This window comes from Polistes fuscatus, unplaced genomic scaffold, assembly GCF_010416935.1.
Source record: "Polistes fuscatus isolate 324 unplaced genomic scaffold, CU_Pfus_HIC Scaffold1, whole genome shotgun sequence".
NCBI classification, from domain to species: Eukaryota; Metazoa; Arthropoda; class Insecta; order Hymenoptera; family Vespidae; genus Polistes; species Polistes fuscatus.
In genome coordinates, this window is record NW_025112997.1 from 13,787,447 (window position 1) to 13,814,737 (window position 27,291).

The 27,291-nt window shown below is 36.8% G+C and overlaps 1 protein-coding gene across 2 annotated transcripts in view; it reads left to right on the forward strand.

Annotated features, from left to right (window-relative positions):
* Positions 1–7,282: 7,282 nt before the first annotated feature.
* Positions 7,283–27,291, forward strand: part of LOC122515992 (myocardin-related transcription factor A-like) — a 174,081-nt gene continuing 154,072 nt past the window's right edge. The window contains exon 1 of one of the 2 annotated variants that reach the window (XM_043633463.1): positions 7,283–7,501. In XM_043633463.1, the coding sequence (XP_043489398.1) occupies positions 7,462–7,501 (40 nt within the window). In that variant the 5' untranslated portion in view covers positions 7,283–7,461. The remainder of the gene's footprint in view (positions 7,502–27,291) is intronic. The other variant, XM_043633470.1, reaches the window with a different exon arrangement.

Consider the following 27,291-nt stretch of genomic DNA (forward strand, 5'->3'; position numbering starts at 1 on the left):
GCAAAATCTCTTGGTGCGGTGGACTTTGTTTTGTAAGAGGAGAGAGGATTACTTTCGTAGTAGAAAGATAAAAAAAGAGAGAGAGAGAGAGAATAAGTTAACGAGCAAACCAAGTTTCACGGACGCCGAAACTGAAGCTGAAGCTGAAGCTGAAACCGAAGCTGAAGTTGAAGTTGAAGCTGAAGCTGACGCTGACGCTGAGGATGACGACGACGCTGCCGTCGCGAGAGGGAAACTCGAAAATTTATTAACTTGTAAGGTACGTTCTTGCGTTCCGTGGCAAGAGCCACCCAGAACTCAATAAAATGTTACTTTCGTTACTTTCTCGCGGTCTCTCTTTCTCCTTCCCGTTTCGTTTGCTCGCTCAGATTGTTCGTTCGTTCTTTCGTTTGGTCGTTTGGTCGGTCGGTCGGTCGACTGGTCGTTTATTTTTTCGCCGCGCGATAAAACTTCTCGTCGCGTGTTTTTCTCCCTCACCTCTTTCGGGTTCTCAAAGCCGATACGCAAGCACAAGTGGAGGTGGAGAAGTATATAGGAGGTACCTGTATTCGACGATCCTTCTCCTCGTGCCCAGCGGCTACTACGACGAGGTGGTAGTACATCCATTGGAAAAAGTCGTACCAGGTCTTCCTTTCGAATCGTTCGATTTTAACGACGCTTTTTCCTGACCCATACCAAATAACGGAGTCATCCTTAAAACTTTTAACTAGTTTCGAATAACAGAGGAGACGGTTTTTTGTTGTTTTTTTTTTCTTTTCAACTTTGCAAGGAACCATTACACATCCTATAAATGTAAGAGTTTGTAAGATTTAGATTTATAATAAAATTATAGTAAAGTATTTATTTATTAAAATAATAATAGTAAAGTATAATTTATTAATAAATAAACAGTAATAGTAATTTATTAATAAATAGTAATAAGTAATAGTAAAGTATTATTTATTAATAAATAATACTTTAATAAGTAATATTTACTATTACTTAATAGTTACTTAATAGTAGTTACTAGTTACTTAATAGTAAAGTATTTATTTATTAATAAATAACAAGGTATAATGTTTTTAAGAGATAGAATAGTAGGTATCTTAAATTCTATTTCTTTTCTCAGTAGATTAGACAACGGTCTCGCAATAACCGAATACCGTGGCACAAACTTGCGAAAATACCCCGTCAGTCCGAGAAAACTTTGTACGCCACTGCGATTAGTCGGCATAGGAAATCTCGCAACCGCCGCCGTTTTAACGATTGAAGGCTGTACCCGACCGTCCTCATAGATGATCCACGTGGTAGTTCCCCCGTCTTCTTGCTTTATGAACCTTCGGCGTCTTCGATTTTTTCTGCAGCTCTTCTTTCATTGCCTCATACAACGTAAACTTCTGTTTCAGCTCGCTAATGGTCGTTGCCCCGTATAAGATCATTTTATTAGATGGCTCATCTTCTATACCACTCACAATGTACTGTATTGTACTTGTCTTGTCCAGTCCTCCTCGAGCAGCAATTTCGTACATAGTGTAGATGTATTCCTGATAGGATTCTCCAGCTTTCTTCGTTCGTTTCTTAAGTAACTCGTAGACCTTATATGCACTTGTCACTTCCGCAATTCGTTCAACAATGCCTTCTTAAGCTGTTTCCACGACTTATCACATTTCTCGTACCGCACGAACGATTTCGCCGATTCTCGCAATAGCCGTCTACAATATATAATTTTCCGAGTACTGTCCCATTGGCATACTTCTGCCATATCTTCGAAATCTCTCATCCAACACTTAATACTAAGCGTATCGTCGCCACTAAATGCTTGGAGCGACTCTTCCACATCCTTAAAAGTTAGCATCTGCATTGCCTTCGTAGAAATTTCATCTTCACTACTTTCCGCTTCTTCTTCTTCGGAATCATCGTCATCATCGTCATCATCGTTTGCTGCAGCCTCTTTTTCCTAGCTGCACGCAGTCGTTCCGCAAGTTCCTTCTTTTTACCTGTCGACCGTAAGCCCATCTCCTTCAATTTGGCTCTCAAGTCCAGATACCTCATTTCACTAACATCTGGTTCAACCGCCACAATTGTCGTATTTGTCAGATCTTCTTGGGACGTCCTGTCTGACTCCATGATGAACTTACTCACTTTCACTGCTTTAGACTTATAGATACTCACAAGCTCGTTACTTCGATTCTATCCCGGACGAGCCCCCAAAAATGTAAGATTTGTGTAAGATTTAGACTTATAATGGTAATAGTAAAGTATTTTTTTATTAATAAATAACAAGGTATAATGTTTTTAAGAGATAGAATAGTAGGTATCTATAATCTAAAGTAATGCTACGGTATGCTAGGTGTAACTCTCTACGTCCGAAGACAACAGTCCTAATTAGCAAGGAACACCCGAACCCGACTCGTCGTCGCCTATCATCGTCTTTTGTCCCTTCGCCGTCCCCCGTTGTCTTCCGTACCCTCTGTTACACTTTGCAGTCCTCTCAATCCAAAAACTATTACGGAACGCACAGAACGCAGAACGCCGCCACCAGTCCTTTCTGTCGCCTACTTATACCCTACATCCCCTCCACCGTCTCCCGTTGTTTCTCGTCATTCCTTCTGGAAACTTCCCGATAATTCTAAATCACGCACAAAGGCTTTTCCTGTATTCCAACATCGAGAACGTTTGAGAGACTTCGATGTAGCTACACAAAGGCGACAAGTCTAGACGGTGTAACCTTGAACCTAAACTAATATTCTTATCTAACGTAACAGTCCCTTTCTTTACACGTTCGTCGCCACCTCACCCGGATCCGGGTGACGGTATGCTTCCGTGGGCGCCCCGTCACCCAAATATGGGTGACGCTCTTCTTATTCAAGTTAATACGACTTTCAGGTGGATTTTTAAAACGAATTTAATGGAATCAGTATTGAAATATAAATATAGGATATACAACATAAAAATACTACAAATATACATATTATACTATACATTTTACTAATTTATATAAGATAACATATTGCATTATACTATCTCGTATGGTGTGCGTTGAAACATTGTAAACATATTTGTGGTGAATTCTGACACTTGGAACAATAGGTCGTAGTTTTTTTTACTAAATATTAGGTCTACCGGAAAGTTCTGTCCGTTTTTAGAATGAAACAAAAGGAAAAAAATTTTTTAGAATGCAACAAAAGGTAGACCTGATAACAAAGTATCAAAAGGAAAATTATCGAAGTATCGAATGAATATAAAAGTATCTAATGGAATATTATGAATGTTATGAATGGAAAACGATACTCGAGTGCCTACTCGAGTTACATCCCTGCTATTTCCCGCTTATCACTCTGTTTATGTTTCGGCGCTCCGACAGTCGAATTTGGGCCTCCGGAGAAACTCATTGCAATCGCGCTTGGCGACGAACGTGTTAAATAATTCAAAACCCCACATATATATTCTATTCGCATATATAAAACATACGCCGTTGTATGTTACAAACTTTTTAGTCATATTTCCTAACGTTAAGTATTATACTAACAATTAGAATCTATGGTGATAAATTATATAAGAGAACCATAGAACTTGGTAATAACTAGGAGAGTCGGTAAGAAGGTCAGTGGTAGGTCGAAGAAGTTATTATTTTCGATTAGTAAAGTTAAGAGAAAAAGAGAGAGAGAGAGAGAAACAAGACACAAGACAACTAACGATGATAATGGCGTCTGTTTTTCGCGAGAGATATTTTCTCTCTTTCTTTCTAGGTGGACTCGGCGACTGCCGGTGGAAACTATGATCAACTATAAAGGCCATCTGTTCGCTTTTAGAGTCGCCTTTATACCGTGTGGTGACGTCACTCGTACAGGAGATAAACCGAGATGGACGCCCACTCGGATATCTCGCGCGTTGTGCCACCTTATTCCATCTTCTATCTGTTTCTTTCTTTCTTTCTTTCTTTCTTTCTTCCTTTCTTTCTTCTTTCCTTCCTTTTTCCCTCTCCGCAACTCATACACGCACCTTGTTTTCTACACATTCTCAAGAGTTAGCGAGCGAGCATAACGCATTGACGGACGAGCGTGTTATATACGACGCGACTTTAACGATTCTTCGCTTTAATCGCTAGGATTTCGAGTTAAGTTGCTTCACGGGCACCCTAGAAATGTGTTTTTGGCATGATTATTACTACGATTCGAGAACGGAGACCGCTGTCATTCGTAAATCATTTTCACTCGACTTGTCTTTCAAATATTTTCTTTTTATTTTTTTATTTTTCTTTTTGTTTCCTTTTCTTTTCACCCCTAGTACGATTTTTTCTTTTATTTTCTAATAATCAATCTAATATATCTTCTTCTTTATCTCTTTTTTCTTTTTCTCATAAAACGTGAGAAACAAATAAAATATCAATATTGGTCTATTAATAGAATTGCAACATTTTGTTTTTTTATTTCAAACTCCAGTTACAATGTTAAAAAAATACGCTACTATAGAAATACCTGCAAATAAAATGATCGATAATTCCTTCAGTCTGATAAAATAACTTTTGAGACAATTGATAATTTATTTAGTATGGTAAAATAATTCATAGAATACCTTATTTCAAAAGACACGAATTTTCAATTACAATGTTTAAAAAGTATGCCATTACAGAAAATATCAAGCAAAAGAAACTATTGAGAATTGGTTTAGTTTGGTAAAACAATTCTTAAGATACCTCATTTCAAGACACGAATAATCTTCAGTTACAACGTATACAAAAAATATATCGCTATAGAAAACAGCTGCAAAAGAAACTAATTGATAATTTCTTCAGTTCGATAAAACAAGTTTTGATAGAACTTACTTCGAGATACGAATTTTCAGTTGTAACGTTCAAAAAGTATATCGTTATAGAAAAAATACCTGCAAAAGAAACTAATTGATAAATCGTTTAGTTTGATAAAGTAACTTTTCAGACACTATATTTTATAAATAAATTTTAGTATCGAAGAATTTAATGGAAAATCATTATCGATAGGATTTGAAAAGAGAGATAGAAAGAGGAGTGGAAGAGAGAAAGGTAACTTTTAAGATGCCCTTTTTCACATGTAACATTTAGTATTGAAGAATTTAAATAGAAAATTATCATCGATAGGATTTGAAAAAAGAGAAAGATGGAGATTAATGTAAGAAAAAGGATGGTGACTGTTCGAAAGCGCCTCGTAGCGTGAAAGGATGGAACAATTTGGGAACAGTTATATTGGCTAGGTGCCAGGCGTCCCGACGCTTTCCGAGAGGGTGGACCGAATCTGACCGAAGACAGCGTCCCGGCGTTGAGCGTCCCGTCAGTGCGCGTGTGACATGGCTGCGAGGCGCTACGGCGACCTAGACGCCCTCCACCTCGCGATGTGAACGCACCCGCCCGCAACCGTTATCGAACGATTGGCAATAACTGTTTTCTTTGGCGAAGCCCTTTTTTATTTTCCTTGCCCTTTCTTGCCTCGAGCTCCTCCAATCGATTTTTATTTTAATCTGAACATTTCTCTCCACGTTACCACTTACCTTTATTTCTTTTATCATCGATCTTTCTTTCTCCAAACGTATTATTTCTTTTTTATCTATCCTCTTTTTGCTCTCTCCGTCATCATATTTATTCGAGATCAACGAGCATTATTATCTCCTGTTTATTGTATCACATATGATATTTTTGAACTTTCGAACCTATCCGATTTAAAAGACCGATCGTCGTTTCTGACTACGATCGACGACGACCACGCGACGCCACGGGATACTTCCTCTTTCTTTCTCTTTCTCCCTTTCTTTCTTTATTTTTTTTATCTTCTCTTTTCTCTTTTTTTTGTTTTTAAATATTAATCAAAATATATGAGGATAGGACGATTAAACTCATTGGCCGTTATTCGCGTGAGATTCACGAACGAAACTTCCTTGACCGGTGAACTAAGATTATCCCCAACCTTTTGTACTGTACAAAAAGTTGACAAATAAGAAGAAGAAGAAGAAGAAGAAGAAGAAGAAGTGGAAGACAACGAAGAAGACGAAAAAGAAAACGAAGAAGAAGACGAAGAAGATTATTTGCAAAGTACGAGTGACATTTGACTTTAGTAAGAGGGGTAATAGTTAGTTGTTCTATCGTTGAACACACACGTAATCGTAATACAATTATTTGATATTATTACAAAACTCATACTCTACTGCTTATGATTTCTTCGATCGAAAAGTGTTCAGATAAAACTCTTTGAATTATGGCGTTGAAAACGAGGATATCGAACGATTCATGAATCCCCATGTACGGAGTGTTCAAGAGGAATAGATACGAAACTCGTTCTCCGATCGTTTTTCGAGAGACGATCTCAAGTTTATCCTGTTGCAAGAGACCAATGAAGAAAATTCGTTGAAAGAAAATGTAACGGACGATGCGAGAACGTTCTCGCGATGCCAGGATGATCGGCGAGTTGATGAGAACTTGATTTTCCTTTAAAATAAGAAGAATAACTCCGAACGAATCACGACGTTATCATTCCCAGAGTACAGAGAAGACTGCATTCCCTAATCAAAAAAGAAAAAAAACTATTAAAGAAATATATAAAACAAGGACAATGAAAAAAGAACAATCCGCGAAGAGAGAGAGCGTGAATGTGAGAGAGAGGGAGGGAGAAAGAGAAAGAGAGAGAGTGTGTGACACGGCTTGGATGAATTTATTGTAAATACAATTTCGCGTATCGAGGACCATTAGGATATTTTCTCTATTTATTTATAAGGATTATCGCAACGATATTATTTTTCCAAGCGACCAGGACCTCTCTTTCTCGTTTTCTTTGAATTTTTCTCAAAGAACAATAAAAAGAAGAAGAATAAAAACAACAACAACAACAGCAACAAAAACTGTGTGCATGTTGCACTGTTAACTGTGTGCACTGTTTATTCGTGTCGAGGTCGCAGTGTGTAAAACGATGACAAATCTAACGAACGCAATACTTTTTCAACGTGACATAAAAGAGCGATAGTGTTGGACCTATTAAATACTTAGAAACTTACATTAGTCTATCGTTTCGTATCGGTAGGAAAAAAAGAAAAATAAACTTCAACGTAAAAAACCAATGTGTGCAATAGATCGGGATTTGAAAGAAAGGAAGACATTTTGTTCTCGTATTGATCTCGCGTGAGAGAAAGAATAGTAGAAGTAGAAGTAGAAGTAGAAGTAAAAGTAAAAGTAAAAGTAAAAGTAAAAGTAAAAGTAGAAGTAGAAGTAGAAAGGAAAAGGAGAAGAAGAAAGAGTAGGAAGAGGGTTTAGGAGGGGAGGAGGAAGAGGAAAGAAGAGAAGAAGAAGAAGAAGAAAAATAAGAAGGAAGAGTGTTATTGCAAGAGAGAATCGAACCGAGTGCGAGCCACGTGGGTGCATCGGGGTTGTGCTGAAGGTGTGTGCTGAAAGTGTGGTGCGCTCGCGCGCGAAGTGCAGAAAACGACGATGGAATATCGGTGAGGTCACGAGGTCACCGCAGAATGCCTGAGCCGAGGGCGAAGCGCTGTAAACACTGTGACGGTACGCCGTGTGCATCTTCGTCGTCTTCTTCCTCCTGCACTTTCGCCGATTCTGACCGCGCCGTTTCTGAAACGTGCCTCTTTATTGTGTGTGTATGAGCGTGCGTGTGCATTTGTGCAAGATTTTTCAACGTGCTTTCTACTAACACGATTAACTAGCAACATTGACCGACGAATAATAAAGATAATGATTTTTCTTCTTTTTTTTTTTTGTTTTTTTTTTATTCGATTGCAGTGGCTTGTCTTAATTAACATTCTCCATCCTCGTCATCTCATTAAAAATTACGTATTTTCAGATCTTCGATTCCTTCATTAAATTTCACATTCCTCGTATCGAAGATAAGTTACGTTATCGCGTGAACGAGAGAGAGAAAGAGAGAGAAAGAGAGAAAGAAAGAGAGAGAGAGTAAAAATCAGAGACCCTTATTCTATGAAGACTTAAGAGTGTTTGTTTTTTATTTCTTCCTTTTTTTTCTCCCTCATGCGAGAAAATGGTAAAGGACGCAGAACACACACACACTCTCTCTCTCTCCCTCTCTCTCTCTCTCTTTCTCTTTCTCTTTATCTTTATTTTTCTCTCTCGACTGTTTTATTTGTATCCTAGGTGCGCTTTTATCTACGGTGTGTTTCGACCTACATATCCAAATCGGCTCCCACGAGTTTCATCATCCGCATCTGATTTTACTCGAGGAGAAATTTTCGCGGATGAAAAGTCGGTTCTTAATTAGGCCCAGAGGGGAGGCCATTTTATCTCTGGGTCATTTATTCCGTCCTATAGACACTTGGACCCAGCTTGAGGCAAGCAAGCAAGCAAGCAAGCAAGCAAGCAAGCAAGTAAGCAAGCAAGCAAACAAGCAAGCAAAGCGAATACGCGAAGCACATTCCGATCGGATGGCAACCACGTCGTCCAACTACGTGTACATTCACTCTCTCTCTCTCTCTTTCCCTTTTCATCCATCTATCTATCTATCTATCTATCTATCTATCTGTCTGTCTGTCTTTCTCTATCTCTTTCTTTCTTTCTTTCTCTCTTTCACCCTGTCTTTCCTCGCTATTTATCTCTCCACCGTAGTGGCCGCGCCAGTATTTTTATCCACGGTTATTCACCCCCTTATCTGCGAATAGAGTGGCTCCTTATCCACCCGGTCCACTCAAGTAATAGTATTCTTCTTATTCTTCTTCTTCTTCTCCTTCTTTTTCTTCCTTTTCTTTTCTTCTTTTTTTTCTTCTTTTACCGTCCTTTTCTCCTGGCAGCCGGTTTCGTGAATGAAGCCATACTTTTATACTCGCTATATCGTTCCCGACGATCTTCCCCTTCTCCTCTTCCTTCTTCTTCCTCTTCTTTTTCTTCTCTCTCTCTCTCTGTTTCTCTCTTTTTCTTTCGATGGTCAGGAAAGGAATTCGGAAGAAGGAAGAAATTCGTAGATCCGAACCTTTAATAAATACGATCTTTTCAAAAGTCCTTCATTTTATCGTCTCTCACGTAATAGTTAACAAACTCGAACTCGTTCTTCCTTAGAATTTATGTTCCTATAGTTAGACACCATCGACTCAGCAGCAACGGTAAAAATCCATTAAAAACACCGACCCCTTCTCCCTCTTCTTCTTCTTCTTCTTCTTCTTCTCGTTAGTCCGGTCTCTTTTTTTGCTTTTTTCTTTTTTTTTCTTTTCTGCTTCGTCTCTCTTCCTCTTGCGCGAGCAAACCTTTTAATCTATTTTCAGATCTTCGTCTGGATACTTTATCGTTATATGAGTAAATTCTGCCCAAAAGATTATGATGTAGAGAGGGATCGAATGGAAATATGCGCAATATCGATGATCGGTGTTGCTCGATATATTTCAACAAGTGAACGATGATGTATGAAAGGGCCAACAACCGGATGATTACAAGGAATTCGTTCACGTCGTTAAACAAAATCTGCCATTTGAAATAAGTTTCTTCATCAATCAGTAATCTCAGTTCATTCTTCTCCATTTCTTTTCTTTTTTCGTATCTTTTATTTTCATTTTCATCATCGCGAAACAAACATACTGTCACGAGTTAATTGAACGATTCTTCGAAGATCTCCAAGGTCGAAGCGTACTTCGATATACCCTTTTTGAAATATTTTTCATCCTTATCGATGCAATATTTTTTATTATAATTAAAAACGATCGAATTACGATTAGCAAGCAATCGGATAGGGTCGGTATGTAAAATGAACGTGTGTGTAACTTCTTGCTTGAATTTTTCCCATGAACATTTATCAAGGCTCGATTAATTAGTCATGGACCATTACCTTATACCGTTTCTTGAACTTTCGATAGGCCTCTTTTAGATCCGGTGATTCGGAATGATCGATAATCTTCGAGCAATCATTTCGGAAGCTCAGAAGACCCTACTTACTTTACCTTTATCGATCTTCCTTAGCTTCTTTTTCTTTTAATTTTTTTTCTCCTTCTCTCCTATAAGATAAACGAGTATTACGTAAGTAAGTTTCGTTAAATCTATCTTTCTTTCTTTTTCTTCTTTTTCTTTTTTGTTTGCTTGCTTTTTCCCACTCTCTCTCTCTCTCTCTCTCTCTTTTTTTGCGACACCTACCAAGGTCGCTGTCAAGACGAACTCTACGAAAAGAAGAAGAGAGAAATAAAATAAAATAAAATATAATAAAAATAAAAATAAAAAAAAAATAAAAATAAAAAATAATAGAGACGCGAACAATGAGCGAATTGAGATAATATAATAGAAAAGGTAAATTTATACATCCGAAATTTTCTGTGACAACCGTCGTTCCTCCTCGCGAGAGAAACAATTTATCAACCCCCTCTGTTATTCGATCGGGACGTTCTTCTGAACGACTTTGTAACATCGAATAATAAAAATAAGAAAAAAAAATGGAAAAAAGAAAAGGAATAAGAAAAAGAAAAAGAAAAAGAAAAGAAGAGAAGAGAAAAAATAATACGAGAAGGCAGGAGAGAGAAGTAAAGAATGAAAATAACGTGTCTAAGAACACATCTTGAAACTATCTCGAATCGTTTAGATATTTTTCGCCACGGTATTATTTTCGTTAGGATCGATGATATTGTCCTTCGAACTAACACGAGAATAGGAATAAGATATTTCGGTTGTTGGAATTGTTTGTAGCAGGTGCGCGCCTTGGAAGATATTACTATTATTATTATTATTGTTGTTGTTGTTATTATTATTATTATTATTATTATTATTATTATTATTATATTATTTCGCCACAAATATTTTTCGTTTCGAACTTTGCAGAGTAGGAGTAGTAGTAATAGTAATAGTGGTAGTTAGCGAAGGGTATGGGACGGTGCGTCTCGGACATTAGGTTTACGCATCATCCATAATGGAATAGTGTATTTATACTACTCATCCTCCTCCTCCTCATCTTCCGAAAAGAAATAGAATAAGATAGAAGCAAAGCCAAGGCGGAATGAGAAAGATACGTGCAAGACCGACTCTCTAGAGACGATTCTTTATATTTTTAGGATTTTTAGGAGCCATTTTCTATTTGGTTTACGTTCTTACCGTCGTTAGATTCGTTAGAAGAATGAATACCTAGCCGATGAGAGAGCTATACTAAAATAAACTTAGCTTACGTTAGATTACTTTATAATCGGTCACCAGTCCTTAGGATTATTTATCGTTTTGTCATACTAGATTTAGGTGTTATTATCCTCGTATTTGTTGTCGTTTTTAAGAGGACATCGAGAACGCATACTAGCTAGTTCAAAATTTGTTTTTGGATTAGTATTATCGTACGTTGTCTAGTCGTTCGTTGATTGGATTCGTAACGTGTCGATCTGGTCGTAGTCGACGACAACGACGACGATGATGATGACGACGTCGTTGGTATAAAAGTGATTCGTGGGCAAGCGAATGGCTCGTAAACACGGAAACCAACAGCTGCCGATGGAAAACATAGGCTAAATTTAATCGCGATCTTGCTCGACTCGTCCCTGTAAAAGTACTACTTAAGCGTTCGATGTGTTGGCATTATTTAACAATTACTTACAAACAACTTAGGCGTGTGTAAGCGTGTTTCTCGAGTTTTTCTATTTCTCCTCATATACATTTCTTTTCTTTTTCTTCTATTATTTTCTTTTGCTCTTATCTCAATCGTTATTTAACGTTACAGATATACGAACGTAACGATAGAGACGAATAGATGTGAAATACGAGAGAAAAAAGAGAGAAGAAAAATATGTTAGAAATAATCTCGTTTAAGTTTCTTTTTACGAATTCAAGGCAATCCTCTAACAGCAAGGATATATCTATCTTTCTACTTACCATGAAAACTATTAAAGAATGTTACATATAAATATTATGAGAAAAAACGACGTAGATACTTTCCAAACATATCTATTTATCTATCTATCTATCTATGTATCTATGTATCTATCTAACTATCTAATTATCCCTATCTCTATTTTTCTCCTACGACTATTACTACGATTACGCAATTACGTAAATTGTGAATTAAATGTCCACGATTCTTATATATTTTTTTTTTACACAATATTCTGCAATTACAATTTCAGCAAAAGCTACTACTTTCTCCTCCTCCTTCTCTATTTCTTCTTCCTTTTTCACGATGAATTTCGATTACGACCCTGATGACATTTAACGATCCTCTATAGACGAATCGATGATTCAATTTACAATCAACATTCGATCGAATTGATTTTCTTCGAGGAGAGAACGAACGAGGAGACGTACATTCGATCATATCAAAAAATCGAATTCGTTCGTATCTTTACAGCCGTCGAATTTGATGGTCTCTCTCTATCTCTCTCTTTCAATCTCTCATTCTCGAAGAGCATAGGAGAATTTGGCAGCCGGCGTTTCTGGCCGGCGTTCGATTATTTATCGGCACGGTATGCGCATTGCGTGGGCGGCCATTTTCCCCTTCCGTCTCCGTTCCGTTTTTTGGCCATTCTCCAAACGGCGACACTCTTACACCTACGAATTTCTCTCTCTCTTTCTTTCTTTCTCCTTATCTTTCTCTCTCTCTCTCTCTCTCTCTCTCTCTTTCTTAAGATTCATCCTGATCGCGTCGCGACGTCGTGTACTTACGTGCCTTCTCATGCGTGTATACGTGTATTATGTGTGGCTCTTACGGCACAGAACGCGAACGAAATTTACGTCTCTTACGCTTGTTACGTCTTCTCGATTACGTGTCACCTACCTTCTCCTCGTATAGCCTCCAACTTAACTTTTTTAATTTTGTTTCTTTTAATTTCTTTTATCTCACTCAAAGAAATTTTGTCTCATCATCGAATTCGAATCTCCGACGATTTTCTTTATGTGTCGTTTTGAGAAAAGACATTTAATGATATTTATTCCATATCTTATTGCTATTCTGTATAATCGAAACGAATAAAATTGTTTCTTTTTTTTTTTTTTTTTTTTAAATGACAATTTCACGTAATAACGCAAGCAAGGATCGCGTTAAAATGATGATGGTACGTATTGACGTATTGTTGGTTAATGAAGATACGTTGTACGACGAATATGCACACGCCGTTCCTGTCCGTGGTATAGTTTTCATCCATAGAAGATAAGACAAGAGAAGAGGAAATGAGCCAACACCGGCTAACTAGAGGAAGAAAAAGCAGCGAATAGAAACAGAGCGAGAGAGAAAGATAGAAAGAGAGAAAGCTCTATTTTCGTCAGCGCGATTAGACTTATTTATGGGTGGTGTAGAAAGAAAAAGAAAAAGAGAGAAAGAAAGAGTAAGAGAAAAAACATCGAGCAATCTTTTGAAGAACTCGGTCGTACGTTTCCGTTTCCGAAAATTAAGGCGTCGACATTTCCATCGCAACTAAAATCGTACGAACACACCTGATTACCATTTCAAATTTTTTCCTAATCTTTTTTATCGATTTGTTGTTTTTGTTGTTGTTGTTGTTTTCGTTGTTGGTTGAAATATAACATGAAATATTCGTTTTAATGAGACACGTATGAGACAGATAATCTCGCCGCGATGATATTACATTTATTCGCAAATTGGTAATCTTTCAGTTAAAAGTACGAAAGATATCGGGCAATCTCGGTTTGCGACCTCGAAAATTTGCCGACGTAAGTATATCCTTCCGGTATATTGTAGCTCATACTCGCGGATGATATCTGACTAATAACCGTCATATGCCACATCGAAAGCGATCTCGTTCGGTACGAGGTAATCATCTCGTCTCCTTTTGACCCGAAATAAATCTCAAACGCGGACAAATTTAACTCGTTACGAAGGATTCGCCCTCGAGAAAGCGGTACGACGATTGCCTTTGCCGACTTAAATCTCAGAGATTCTCAATCCTCTGTAATTCTCTTTCTTCCTTTCCTTTCATCCTTACCTTTTCCCTCAACCTCCTCCCTCTTCCCTCTTCCCATCGACTATTTTCCTATCATTCATTATTATTTTCTTCTATTCTCTTCAGTAATTCTTTTCTTTCCTTTTCTTTTTTTTTTTTCTTCTTTTTTTCCCAATCATTACCTTTCTTCCCTCCCCCCTACATTTTTGGTTACTTTTCATTCTTTATTTCTTCTACCCTCGTGCAAAGTCGTTTCCTTCTCTCTTAATCTTTTTCTTTTTCTTTTTTCACATCTCGAACAATATAGCAAGGCGCAAGCGCGATTTCTTGTTGCTCTTGGCAAGACTTACGCATGGTTTACGCGCTAACAGCTGTGCTCGCACGCACTTTGCTCGCGCAAAACATCGCTAATGGACCGACAACCCTAACCGAGTCCGCATCGCGTACGCATAAATATAGTGGGGACCTGGGACCTCTTTTACTCTATCTCTTCTTTCTCTTACTCTTACTCTCGTCGCCTCACATGGAATTTATTATACGAGTTTTCTACACGCGGAAGGTACGTTTGCTTCCTTCCCCTCCTCCTCCTCCTCCTCATCTCCTTCCCCTTCTCCTTCTGCTCCTTCTTCTTCTTCTCCTTCTACTTTTTTTCAATCTTCTAACAAGGATTCGATTCCTTCGTATAGAAATGTTGTAGATTTGTTTTTTGTGCTGTTCCAATATATTTCCCGGAATTAATTCGAAAAGATCGTACGCGGTATATCGGTAATATCACCCATCTCGTTCATCTCGTCAAAGTTTCAGACGGAATTTTAATTAATCTCCGATTTATTCCGTCAATCGCATTCCGACGTTTGTCGTGCCGTAAAATAAAAGGGGACCGGAACCGGGCGCGCGTGTTGTTGTCTTCTTGGTTGCTGCTTGCCCGTACTTCGTTCGCGTTCCGTGCTTCTCGCCCGCTGTTTCTCTCTGTTCCAGGAGGTTGATCATAAAGCACCGTTTTTTATGACAACCTTTGCTTCGCGTTTGTTTAATATACGAGCACGATATTTCGGCTGGGTTGCATGAAACGAGCCGGGTCGTGTCTTATCATCGCGCGATGTTGCCAAAAGATTCCGCCAGTACTTTGCATTTATTTCTAGTTTTCTTTTTCTTTCTTTTTTTTTTTTTTTGAATAAGAGAGAAGAATTCAAGAGAGCGAAAAACTATAACCAAATAAATCATTTTAAAAAAGGTTATAAATTAAAAAGAAAAAAATGATGTTTCCCTAATCGTGCAAATCGTTTATTTGTTCTTGTTACAATTTTTTTTTTTATCCGGATTTTCTAATTTTTCTTTTAACGATATATATCTCCTATCGAGTTTATCTTTTTTGGAGATATTTGGAATCATGCCTGGTTAATATTATTTCTTATTTTTCATATTAAATGTAGTAAAAAAATATTTACCCCAATCTTATAATCGATGAACATTTACTTTGTAATTGAAATGTAATATTTTTCTAAAATAATACATTTAATTCTGCGTAGAAATAATTATTCCATAATACACGAATTAAACAATACCTTCTTATAGCGTAAGAATTAATGAAAAACTGTGTTTCGAGTCAATTCAAAGACTCAAGACTTTTTTTGGTTTTGGCAGGATGAAAAATGAAACAACTCTGACGCAGATATTTCATATCAGAAATGTGTCTTTTTTAGGAACATTGTAATCGCGTTATACGAGGACAATGGCACAGTTTTTATTTCACGTTATACTCATATTCAACCTGTGTCCCAGTCATGAATTTTCTTTTTTTTTTGAAAGTTAGCCAAAATTGACTGTAGACCATTTGCACCCTAGCCTACAACCCCAAAAGTTTAAAATACGTTTATTGTTTTTCAACCCTATGACTTTTTCTTTTAATCATCAATTTTCAATCGGCGCCAATATGCGGCTTGTTTGATATAAAAAAACGGCGGACGTATGCGGCGCACAAAAGAAAAAGGTTGAGTACAACCCTGTTTATAGGAGATCCTATCGTACTCCATTATTAATTTATAAGTATACTAATTAGCAGATGTATTTGAAATCCGACATATATTATAGATAAAAATTAAAAATTACGTCAGACTATGTGAATTTTTTGTATCTTAGGTTATATCGAAGATTCAAAAATCGGATAAAATTTTTCTCGCGAAATATATATATATATATATACATGTTCCGATGTAGCATTGATCCTGACCGCGTGTTTTCAAGGCTTAATGAACGAGCGAAGAACTGAATCATCGAAGTTATCGTCGGTGGCCGCGACTTGTCGGCTTTGCCCCCGTTTCCTCGTCCGCGAATATAATCTTCATCCTCGAAGAAGAGCACGGATTTTACGTTGTACGTATGAGCGTTGCGTGTATATGTTCTCAAGATGTACCGAAGTTAAACATTCCGCGGAGCATTCACCCTGGCATTGCTGTAAAAATAAACGCTTCGACAAACGATGTACAGCCGTTCCGTCTTCGACTTGGGTATCTCAGATTCATTTACGATATATCATTGAATTTGCTTTATCTTTCTCCCGTGTTCATTTCTAACTACGATCCAATGTCCATTGGTTATTCAAATTTTATTTCGAGAAAAGAAAAAATTATAATAACAATAATAGACCATGTGTTTTTCAACTTGAATACGCAATTTAAATGAAAATCCCTTTTGAAAACGTTAAGATTCTTAAAGTCCAACTACGATTATCTTCAAGTTCTTCCCAAGATTCTCTTGTTAATTCGACCCGAAACCTGTTTATAGTCTTTCGACCTTAACAATATCATTCGAAACGTCTCGAATACCCTGCCAAACAATTCCCGATCGTAAAACTGATTTAAAGATACAGCGTAAACGACAGCTCGATGATGTAAATTCTCAGGGCTCGTTTAACTTAACCGAGCCTAAGATTAGACGTGTCCGACCTATCGCAAATCGACTAAGTTTGACCGTTACAAGGACGGTAAACGCGTTAAAAAAAGAAGTTAATCGAGAGATCGCTAGAACTCTCGTTAAAAACTCCTATCGGTCATTGGAAGGAGAGAAACGTGAGAGAAAGAACAAAAAAGAAAAAAGTATTCGGTTGTTTTCTGCGGACGTCGTTAAACGAAATGTAGGAATAAGATTCGTTTAACATTTACGAAGAACATTTGCAACGAACATCCTACGCGATTAAATCGTGCAGCTTTAAACTTTTCAGTTTTAAAAGGAGAAGGATGAGAAAGGAAAGAAAGGAAGGTAAGAAAGGAAGGTAAAAAAGGAAGGAAGAAAGGATATGGCAAAATGTGCCAAGTGAGTCAGTAAGCTCGATGTTCCACGAAATTAGATCGTGCACGGATTACGCCCAACAACCAACCGCCTATTCGCTTTGTGGAATCGCAATGTTAACGTTGATTCCTCTATTCTGTCCTTCTTCTCTTATCCCCCTCACTCATCAACCCATTTACAAAATCTTTCAACGCTATCGAAATATCCATTTTTTTCCCTTGTATTTTCCAGTCCAAAAAGAAAGAAAGAAAAACGAAAATAATAATAATAATAATAACAATAATAATAAAAATAAAAAAAAAATAACCCCCCTCCCAAAAAAATAGAAATCTATACTACAGTCTTTCTAAATCGGATTTGATATTCCACGCATCTTGGAAATCTTGGAAGGAGCGTTATTTATGAGACGACCGAATGGTAGGTCTCAAAGTGTGCAGGAGTTAACGCTTGGCAGAGATTAGGCTCCGCCATGGAAACAACGAAGTACGAGATGAAAAACGATTATCCGACGAGATATGACGACGCCTGGCATGGACTTGGCTACTGGTCTAGGAAGCGAACGACGATGTACCTCGACTGTTGTTATCCTTAATTAGTTCAACTTGTGGTACAGGGAGAAATAGAGATAGAGTTAGAGAGAGAGACAGAGGGAGAAAGAAAGAAAAAAGAGAGAGAGAGAGAGAGGAGAGAGAGGAGAGAGTAGTCCAACCTCTTTAACTTTGTTGCTTTTGTCAACCGTTTCTGTCTTTTGCTTCGCAGACTATCTTCTTCTTCTTCTTCTCTTCTGTTTCTTCTTCTTTCTCTTCTTCGCCTCTCCACCCTCATCTTCGTCGTCGTCTCACCGGATGACCTGGATAGAACCCAAGCGAAATACCATCTTCGTTGCTTCCTTTTTAGCCAGTCGTTTTGGAGAAACGGTCATCGAGTTGCTCCAGTTCGCGTGCCTGTCTAGCTCTTAGAGAAATAAAGATAAAAAAAGATAATGTAAGAAGGGGGAAAAGAGCAAAATGATTGCATTCTAACTTAGGCCAACTCCAAACTTACGTTGAATCATAGTTAAGAGAGAAATTAACTCTGGATATCGTTCCGTGTAACTACTACTCTTCCTAGGGATCCTGTTTGCTCTCACAGATATTTTCGGAGCATTGTGTTTACTCCGGTTCTAACGAGTAGCCGTTAACAACCGTAGCTTGGACAATATTGTTCTAACGCGGGATACAATAAGCAGATTGAATATACTTCTTTATCTTTTTCTTTCTATCAAAATGATGGTAATTTTTGGAAACATTGATATTACGATGAATTTCAAGCGAGATATCTTGTTTCAATTTTTGTCCAACCAACGTGGCAAACCATTTTCATTGCCAATGTCAATGAACCGATCTCTCGATACCCCCACGTACATATATAATAATAATAATTCTCTGGCAAATAAAGGTACTTTTCAATATGGCTATTCTGAGGTCACCGACTTCGATTAAAAATGATTATCATTGCGGATCGTTGAAACTGCCCACATACTCTACTCGAAACTTTAGTACCTTGGATAATTTTGTTTCCTTTTTCCTTTTTTCTTTCCTACCTACGCGCTCGCACATCGGACTCTTAACGAACCTCTAACTCCGATGAAGAACGCAATAACCGATCGAGACTGATTTATCGCTTATCGAATACCCTATCGAATATTTTTCATCGGTAACCGGCGTATCAAAAATTATTGAAAGGGAGAAAAATATAAAAAGGAGCAGAATATGAGGTGTGTCAACAAACGGAGACGAGAAATTTATGGAAACTTCGATCGAACGCACACTTTCAAAGTTTTTAAAAGAAAAAATTACAAATTTTTGTGTAAACGTATTTTCATTGAGGAATCGTTGTCAAGTATTCAAACTTATTTCTATGCCAAACGATCGATGGCAGCAGCATTCCTTTAACTCGGAACGTTCCAATGCCAATGCTAAAGCTGCCGCGAAGTTCTTTCTCTTTTTTTCTTTCTTCTTTCTCTTTCTCTTTCTCTTTCTCTTTCTCTTTCTTTCTCCTTTTCTCTATCTGTTCACACCGGACCCGATGACGAAATTAAATTCGAGCGAGCACACACACACACACACACTCGAGAAAATTCACGCAAGATGCATCGTTCGCTGTCTTTGAATCTTTTGTGTGTGTGTGTGTGTGTGTGTGCCAAAAGCTTTTTCGTTATGTTCATTTCATCCACACACTACTATACCGATATTTGTTTCTTATCCACGTATATTTCTCACGATAGTTTCAACTTGATTTATTTATCTTTTTCTCTCTCTTTCTCTCTCTCTCTCTCTCTCTCTCTCTCTCTCATCAATTTAACAAAGTATCCATCATGAAGAAAGAAATGTAGTATGGTAATCGTTGTAACATTTCTTTTTTTTTTTTGGAAAAGATGAGAAAACCTTTTGGCAAGAATCTTAGATGAAAACTCATATTTAAGTAACGTGCGGTTCTAGGTGACAACATGATTCGTGATACTTTATGAAAGTGGAAAAGTGTTATCGTTTGATATTATTTAGTAAGATTCTTAAAAAGTTAAATGAAACGTAATTTCGTCGATAAATTTCTACATTAGATCGCGTTGAACGTGAAATTATCTAGTGAAAGAAAATTAGGAACGATCTTCGATTGCAACATTGCGATTACATTTAGCCGAGTCGATTTCAAAGAACAATAAAGCATTGACATTAGGTTTATGGATTCAATTGAAATGACTATTTTCGTTCCCTTGTCTATCGTAAAGTCACGTTATATGTCTAACTTCCTAGTACTTTAATACGCAAATACTTACTGACAATATAGTTTATACATTATCATGATTTTCTGATTTATTCATAACCTTGGAGAGTTAATGTTCCATCGTGATCCGAATCGTAAGCGGTACATTTTCAATTTAAACTCCTTCGCTATCTTTGTGGATTGCAGTGCCGTTGTTGGCTCTTGTTAACAAAGTTACTTGAAAATCGTCCTAATTTTCTAATTTCAAAATCGTTCAATTTTTAACACTTGACGGTCAACGATGCGCTGCGACATGTCGTTGAATGATTTCGTCGAATCGATTAATTTTAATCCACAAAAAAAAAAGAAAGAAAATAAAGAAACAAAACGAGAAAATAGAAATTTAACAAAAGAAAACAAAAAGAAAAAAGGATTTATTAATTAGGTCGTCTGACAAGTATTCAAAATCGTTCGATAACTTCGAAAGCTCATTTATAAGAAATTATTAATAGGTTCAAGATGGAATGTAATAATCGATTTACCATTTGGCAAACAGTTTCGACGAACGTCATCGTCGTGAAGGAAATCATAAGAGATGTTGACTGTTCGACATTTCGCCTACGTCTGATGATGAATCGATCGGTGAAGAATTTTTCCGACGAAAAGCGTATCTAGTATTTCTCTCTCTTTTCGTACAATTATAGTTATATCGAATATTATATATACGGTATCTCAAAAGTCACTTTACCTAATGTAAGATTAAACAAAACAACAAATTAATATTGATTTATTTTAAATAATACTATCACGATATTTGGTTTTTCATTGTCAGATGTGAAACTTTAATTACAATTGTCGTTAACAAAATAATAATTGGAAAAAGAAATAATTTTCTAATTTATCTGTTCGGTAATGCGACTTTTGGGACAATATTGTAAATCATAATTTATCTATACTTGATAGTTATTGCATAGAGTATTTATATTATAATATAGTTATATTATAGATATAATATTAGATAGTATACTAATATCATGAACAATAGGAATAAAATGTAAAAGCATTAAAAGTATGTATCGCGTGGTCGAACGACGCAATATTTTCGACTTTAATGTCATTTCGTTTACAATCCTGTTTTGTAAGATCGTGTAGGTCGAAAGTTTTCTGCTCGTTTTAGATTTAAACCCACGTCAAGTTCAAGAACGTGAGAGACGAATACTCGAGACTCGCCTTAAAGTATATTAAATATTTCGATGTCCAAGAAAGTTGTCTATTTTAACGAGCGTTAGCAATTTTAACGAACTTTACGGTACAACAGGTATTTCATCTTGATCTGATAATCGGTTATTTATGTATGAGCAAATGTTAAGAAGGAAAAGAATATTATGGAGAAATTCGAAATGTATAAATCTGTAGAGCTGTATGTGAATTTGGAAAGATACATTTTGTTTTTTAAATAAATATTGGATTGTCATGAAAAATCTGATGTCAATATTGTTTTATTCTCATATATATTCAAATTAAAAATATATCGAAATATATGTATATGAGGGATCAAGCACCTTCATTCTAAATAAAGTAAAAATTTTGAAAAAATTAATCAGAAGCCCTTAGTTAGTTCAAAGGTTAGAACAGTCGTTCGGAATTCAATTTTTTTACGAATCCTATATAATATATATTAATAATTATATCGATTAGATATATATATATAAATTAAAATAATAATAATAATTAAATTATATATATATTAAAAAACTATATGTCGAATATGCATTTACAAATTGGCTTGAATTTTTTCGGACAATCGAGTAATATCCGTTAAAATTTTAATATATACATATGCATACATTGACGAAATATTTTAAATATCTTAAAACAAATAAAGAACGAATACATATTGTAATTGAACAGTTTATTTTGAAAGTGGTCTAAGTCCATTTTAATATAATTTTTTTGTTCACCGTAGTAACATCTACAACTGGAAGTTAACTGTCATAAAAAACATTTCGAAAAATGAAAAATAAAAAATAGACTTAAATAATTATCAAAATAAACGGTTCACTTAGACTTTCTATAACAGAGTAAATAATTTTAGAATAATTATAGACGCGCGCGTGTATCAGAAATTCGTTGTATTATAAAAAACAATGAAATGTACACAAACCAACCTATGTTATAGGATTGTAAATGATATTATCAATCGAGTATAACCGATCGTAGTCACGTTTTCGACAAACGAACGAACATTTTGCAGCTAAGTTTCTTCGACTAGACCGAAGGCTGTCCTTGTATTACGGATATTTCCGTCCGGAGTTTTAGACGGTATAAAGTCAGAAGGCCTCCCCTCTGCCATTCCCAGCATGGCTAGACGTTGGCAAACGGTATGTAAAGCTGCCGAGCGAACCTTTCCATTCCCTTTTTGTGCTTTTACACGTCGCTCTGCTAGCGCCTCTTCCTTCACCTTTTTTCTAACTATTTTTCTTCTTTCTCCTCCTCTTTTTCCTTCTCTTCTTCTTCTTCTACTACTACTACTACTCCTCCTTTTCTTAATTCTTCTATTTTTCATTCGTCATTCGATGTACGTACGTAGCATATATGTACTCTGGACCGAATCAACCTTGAGTCATTCTCAACTTATCCGTCGTTTCTGTGTTTTCCAGTGATCGAGCCCTCATTCCAAAGAACCTTTTTGTTCCTCGCACGTATCTCAAAACATACACACACACACACACTCCCATACATTTATCAGTTGTGTTTTTAAACCCCCTTCCACTCCTCTTTACACCTATCATCCTTCTTTCTTTTACTTCTTCTTCAAATTTTGACGCTTCTTTTAGGATTCTTACATATGTCCCTACGATAAGGAAGGTAAAAAAAATTTTTAACGAATTGCTTATAGGATACTTTTTCTTTTTGATCTTTCTTTATTCTTTTTTTTTTTGTTTTAAATGTAAGCTTTCAAATAGGGCGTAAAATACGTGGTGGCTTTTTCATGAACCAGTCCTCGAACTCACCCGCGGTTGTTAAGACGTTAAAATTCCGTCGATGCTGAGCGTAACGAATTGAGTCTTCCCGCGTTAATAATATTGCTTTTACGAGCTCGTACTTTTCAGTACCTCCTTCTAAAGAGAAAGAGAGAGAGAGAGAACAACTCTCTAAGACCTCGAGATAACGCTCCGCCTTATGATCGGTAGTTACTTCGAGTAACCGAGAACAGGATCTTTCTGAAGTCATACGAAAGTATGAAATGTTAAAAGACTGGATAATATAATCGAGATAGAGGTGGGTTGTTACTTGGTTGTTACTTTTTTTTAGCGAAGGACACGTTTGTGAAATATATACGATAAGAAGTTGGATAAGGTCGTGAATATTTTGGATCTTTAAGAAAAACACTTTGTTTTTTAAATCAGGCACAAGGGTAATTTCATTAAATAAATATGTTAATGAAGAATTCTGATCGTCATTAGATAGGTGCGACTAAGCACATTTATTTTAAAAATTCGCGTCCCTCTTCGTTATCATTTTATATATATCGATTTAACGCCGATGCAAAATTACGGGTCGAAGAGAAAAGAAAGAAAGTAAGAAAAAGAAAAAAAGAAGAAAAAGGAAGAAGACAAACCGTTGGGACAATAACGATTGGTTTTGCTCTCTTATAACGATGCTCGAGCTACGAGAAGCAACCACGAGCTTTCGAAATCGTTAAAAGTAATCGCCTTCCGACGAACCCATCGAGATTATTAATTATCTTCCTCCGTTTTTATATCGTCGTTGGTATATAACGTCGTCCCTTGCCGTCAGAGTTGCCGTCATCGTCATCGTCGTTGTCGTCGCCGTCGTCGTCGTCGTCGCCGTCGTCGTCGTCGTCATCGTTGTGTAGTTCGAGGTTCGAGTCGTATGCAAATTTTGCGAACATAGGGAGGAGCTCCATAATCGTACTCACTCGAGGCCACTCTCGGCAACCGCTTTTTGGCGTAAGGTGTAAACGACTTCGCCGGGGCGTACTTAAACTCGTTCCAGATCGATGTGTAAACGACTTGGGCACTGGCCAGTTAAGACATTATATCGACCGTGGTTTGCAAAAAAGTGCAACTCTTGCGAAACCTTTTGGCCATCTGTGTGCGCGTGTATGTGTGTACGTTTGTGTCCATGTTTCTTTACGTGCACGCATATTCTTCATGTTAAGATACGCGAGAATCCTAACTTTCTAAGTCATTTTTCAACAATATTGAACGCAATTAATTACGATTAGATCATTTTTTATTGAATTATTTTTCGTTTTAGCAGAGAAATTTTCTTAACTATATTTTCAACGAGTCTTATTATATTACTTTTATTTTATTTTATTTATAGTTGAAATAGGAAGCGAATGTATTGTTGTTTTATTATTAAATCCTTTGAATCTCTTAACTTTGGCGGCTCATAATTTCCGCACTGATTATTTCGACGGTGTACGTAACCAGCATCTTATTTCGTCTCTCCAACCATCGACCATACTACTTTTCTATTCTACGAGCTTCTTCAATAAACACTTACTGTCTCTCTTGCGTAATAATAATAATAATAAAATCATAATAATAGATACATCGATAGACAAAAGATGCACACATCCTTTGCAAATAATAAATTGTTAATAGAACAAAGTTTCGTAATTACAGAAATTTATGCATTTCCGTACTTTGTTTGTATCATTCGTTATCGAATGCAAAACCGTAAATAATCTCGCCAATTTTCGATTATTTGGCATATACCGATCTTTCTCCTGGACGAATGCCTTAGCCTTGAACGTTTTGAAATATACCCGTAATTTGAGTTTGTGTTAATACCAAAAACAAAAAAAAAAGAACAAACAATTAACAGAAAGAAGAAAAAGTTACGAGAAAGAAAGAGAATAGAATTTCATAGTTTAGTCGAAAATGAAAAATTTAAATTATATAGTCACTATAGATCGAACATTTTCTTAAATTCTTTCGTTGTTTTTACTTTCGCATCGTCGTCGTCGTCGTCGTCGTCGTCGTCATCGATCAAGATGCTAAATTACTACGTCAGAGTGGAAATTAGTAGAGTAACGAAAGTGTGTGAGAGAGAGAGAGAGAGAGAGAGAGAGAGAGAGAGAGAGAGAGAGATAGCAAAAGGATGAGAATTCGAGTATTCCCGAGGGTGGAAGAATTATTGCAGGCAGGTGCCGCGAAAGAAATGGAAGAGTTTTGCTTCGACGATTTCTTTATTCGCCGAAATACGAAAGGGGAGGACTGTTGGGTGCTACGCCATCGACGACGACGACGACGACGACGACGACGACGACGATGACAACGACAACCTTCTCGTTCCCTTCATAAAGTTGTCGTCGTTTCGAAACGAAAATTCTCCACCTCCCTTTCATTTTATTCCGAAAACGCACTCGATGAGCAAATATTGGATCGAGGGAGAAGAAACCATTCGCGTCGTTCTTTTGTTTATCGATCAAGATTGTCCTCTCATTTTTTTTGTTATCAAAATATACCAAGGATGTCTCCTCTTCGTTTCGTACTTGCTAGAGGATACTTTTGTACTCTCTTTTTCGTTCTTTTAAGGTCTGCAAGAAACGTTGGATGGACGAGCAAGCTTCCGTTTCTTTTCGTTTTCGGCCATTAAAGTTTAAGTCTCGTCGTGGTTCCTCTCGTATACTCTCTCGCAAAGGTAGCAAAAATAAAATGCTTGTTTTCCCGAGTTTAATGCCTCGGGATGGTTCGTTATATCTTTGCGGAATACGGTAGATTCTTGTTGTAACACGATTCATTTATTACGCGTTCAATGAAAATAATTATTTTATAACGCGATTCTTCTTATTTTTCTTTTTCTATTTTTTTCAAGACAATTTATAATTACTTTTTTCACGAGATATTCTTCTTCTTTTAGCGAACTATTCTTGATAATGGGGTGTAAAAATAAAAATAAAAATTTAGGAAAACAATTACGAATGAGACAAAATCATAACCGATGAATATACAAGAACATATATAAATCTCAATTAAAGAAAAATTTTATTTAGAAATACAGATAATTCTTACATTTTATTGCTTACAGCGTTGTACGAGGATTCGCGTTATAGAAATTCGAGAGTTTATTACACACATTCTCCTTCCCTCGACTCCATCGTTTTAATCTCATGTCTTTTTCCTATTCTCAATTTTATTCATGACGAAAAAATAAAATTTGATCTACCAAAATAACTAAAAAATCGAAATATCATCATAGTCGAATATTGGTAAAATCGTGGAAACTGTTTGAGATAATGAAAGAAAATAGGTTTAGGTAGTAAAGAGTTATCGGTTGAACCTGTATATGTACGCAAAGAGAAAGGGAAAAGCTATGGAACGACGAAGAAACGGTTGGTAAGCATGTGCCTGGTCCAACTTCCCCTCTGATCTGCCTGGCAGACCCGTTAGTCTAACTTGGGCGTTCTATTTGCGTCTTAACTTCTTACGCTTTACTTCCCCTCGCCCTTCTCTCTCTCTCTCATTTCCCTCTTCAGCATCCCCCGGAGAACCCTACGTATCTTACACACGTACGCATACTCTCTCTTTCTCTCTTTCTCTTTTTCTCTTTCTAGCAACGGCCGGTCAGCAACGCGGTCAGACCTCACCAGAATCCCGGATGTGTCGGTGCTACGAAACTTGGAAGGAGGCCCGATCTAGTATCTTTCTTTCTTTCTTTCTTCCATTTGATTTCGTTAAAAGACACCCGTAGTATCAAACTTTTGTATGTAAAGAAAAATTTGGGGATTTTATTTTTTAGAGGGAGGGGGAGGGGGTTGGAAAATGAGTTTCGATTAAACTAACAACGAAAGATTTGCAAGTCAATTTTTTTCGAATAAATTGAACGTTCTTCAGAGGATCACTTTTGACGATGATGACAACAACAACGACGATGACGACGCCTAGACCATTTTCACTCTGCCAGTAAATCTCTCGTCTAGTCGAGTTGTAGTGGCAGCTATGGCGTGAACCGTCTAATCGTCGTCATTATCAGCGTCACCTCGTGTCAACCGCAATAATTATGTCCCACCGTCTAATGGTCACGCTAATGATCTCGCTCGTGATACTTCCTTGGAAAAGAAAGACGGATGATTAGAGATAAAACATCCTATCGGACTCTCGTAATTAGTGTTATGATCGTTTTGATCTACACCTTTCATCTACTTCGAAGTGTGTCAGAGAATAATACTTTTTTCTTTCTTTCTGTCTCTCTCTTTCTCTCTCTCTCTCTCTCTCTCTTTTGTCCCTCTCACTCCTCATAATTTGTTCATTGCACTCATTTTTTTTCTTCTTTCTTTCTTGTGGTGTAATAAGAAAAAGAAATACTGAGACGAGTAGAAGGAACTCGTTATTAGCATTCTTATCGTTTTGATTTACACCTCTCGCGTATTACTGTGTCAGAGAATTATTCTTTCTTTTGGTTCTTTTGTTTTTT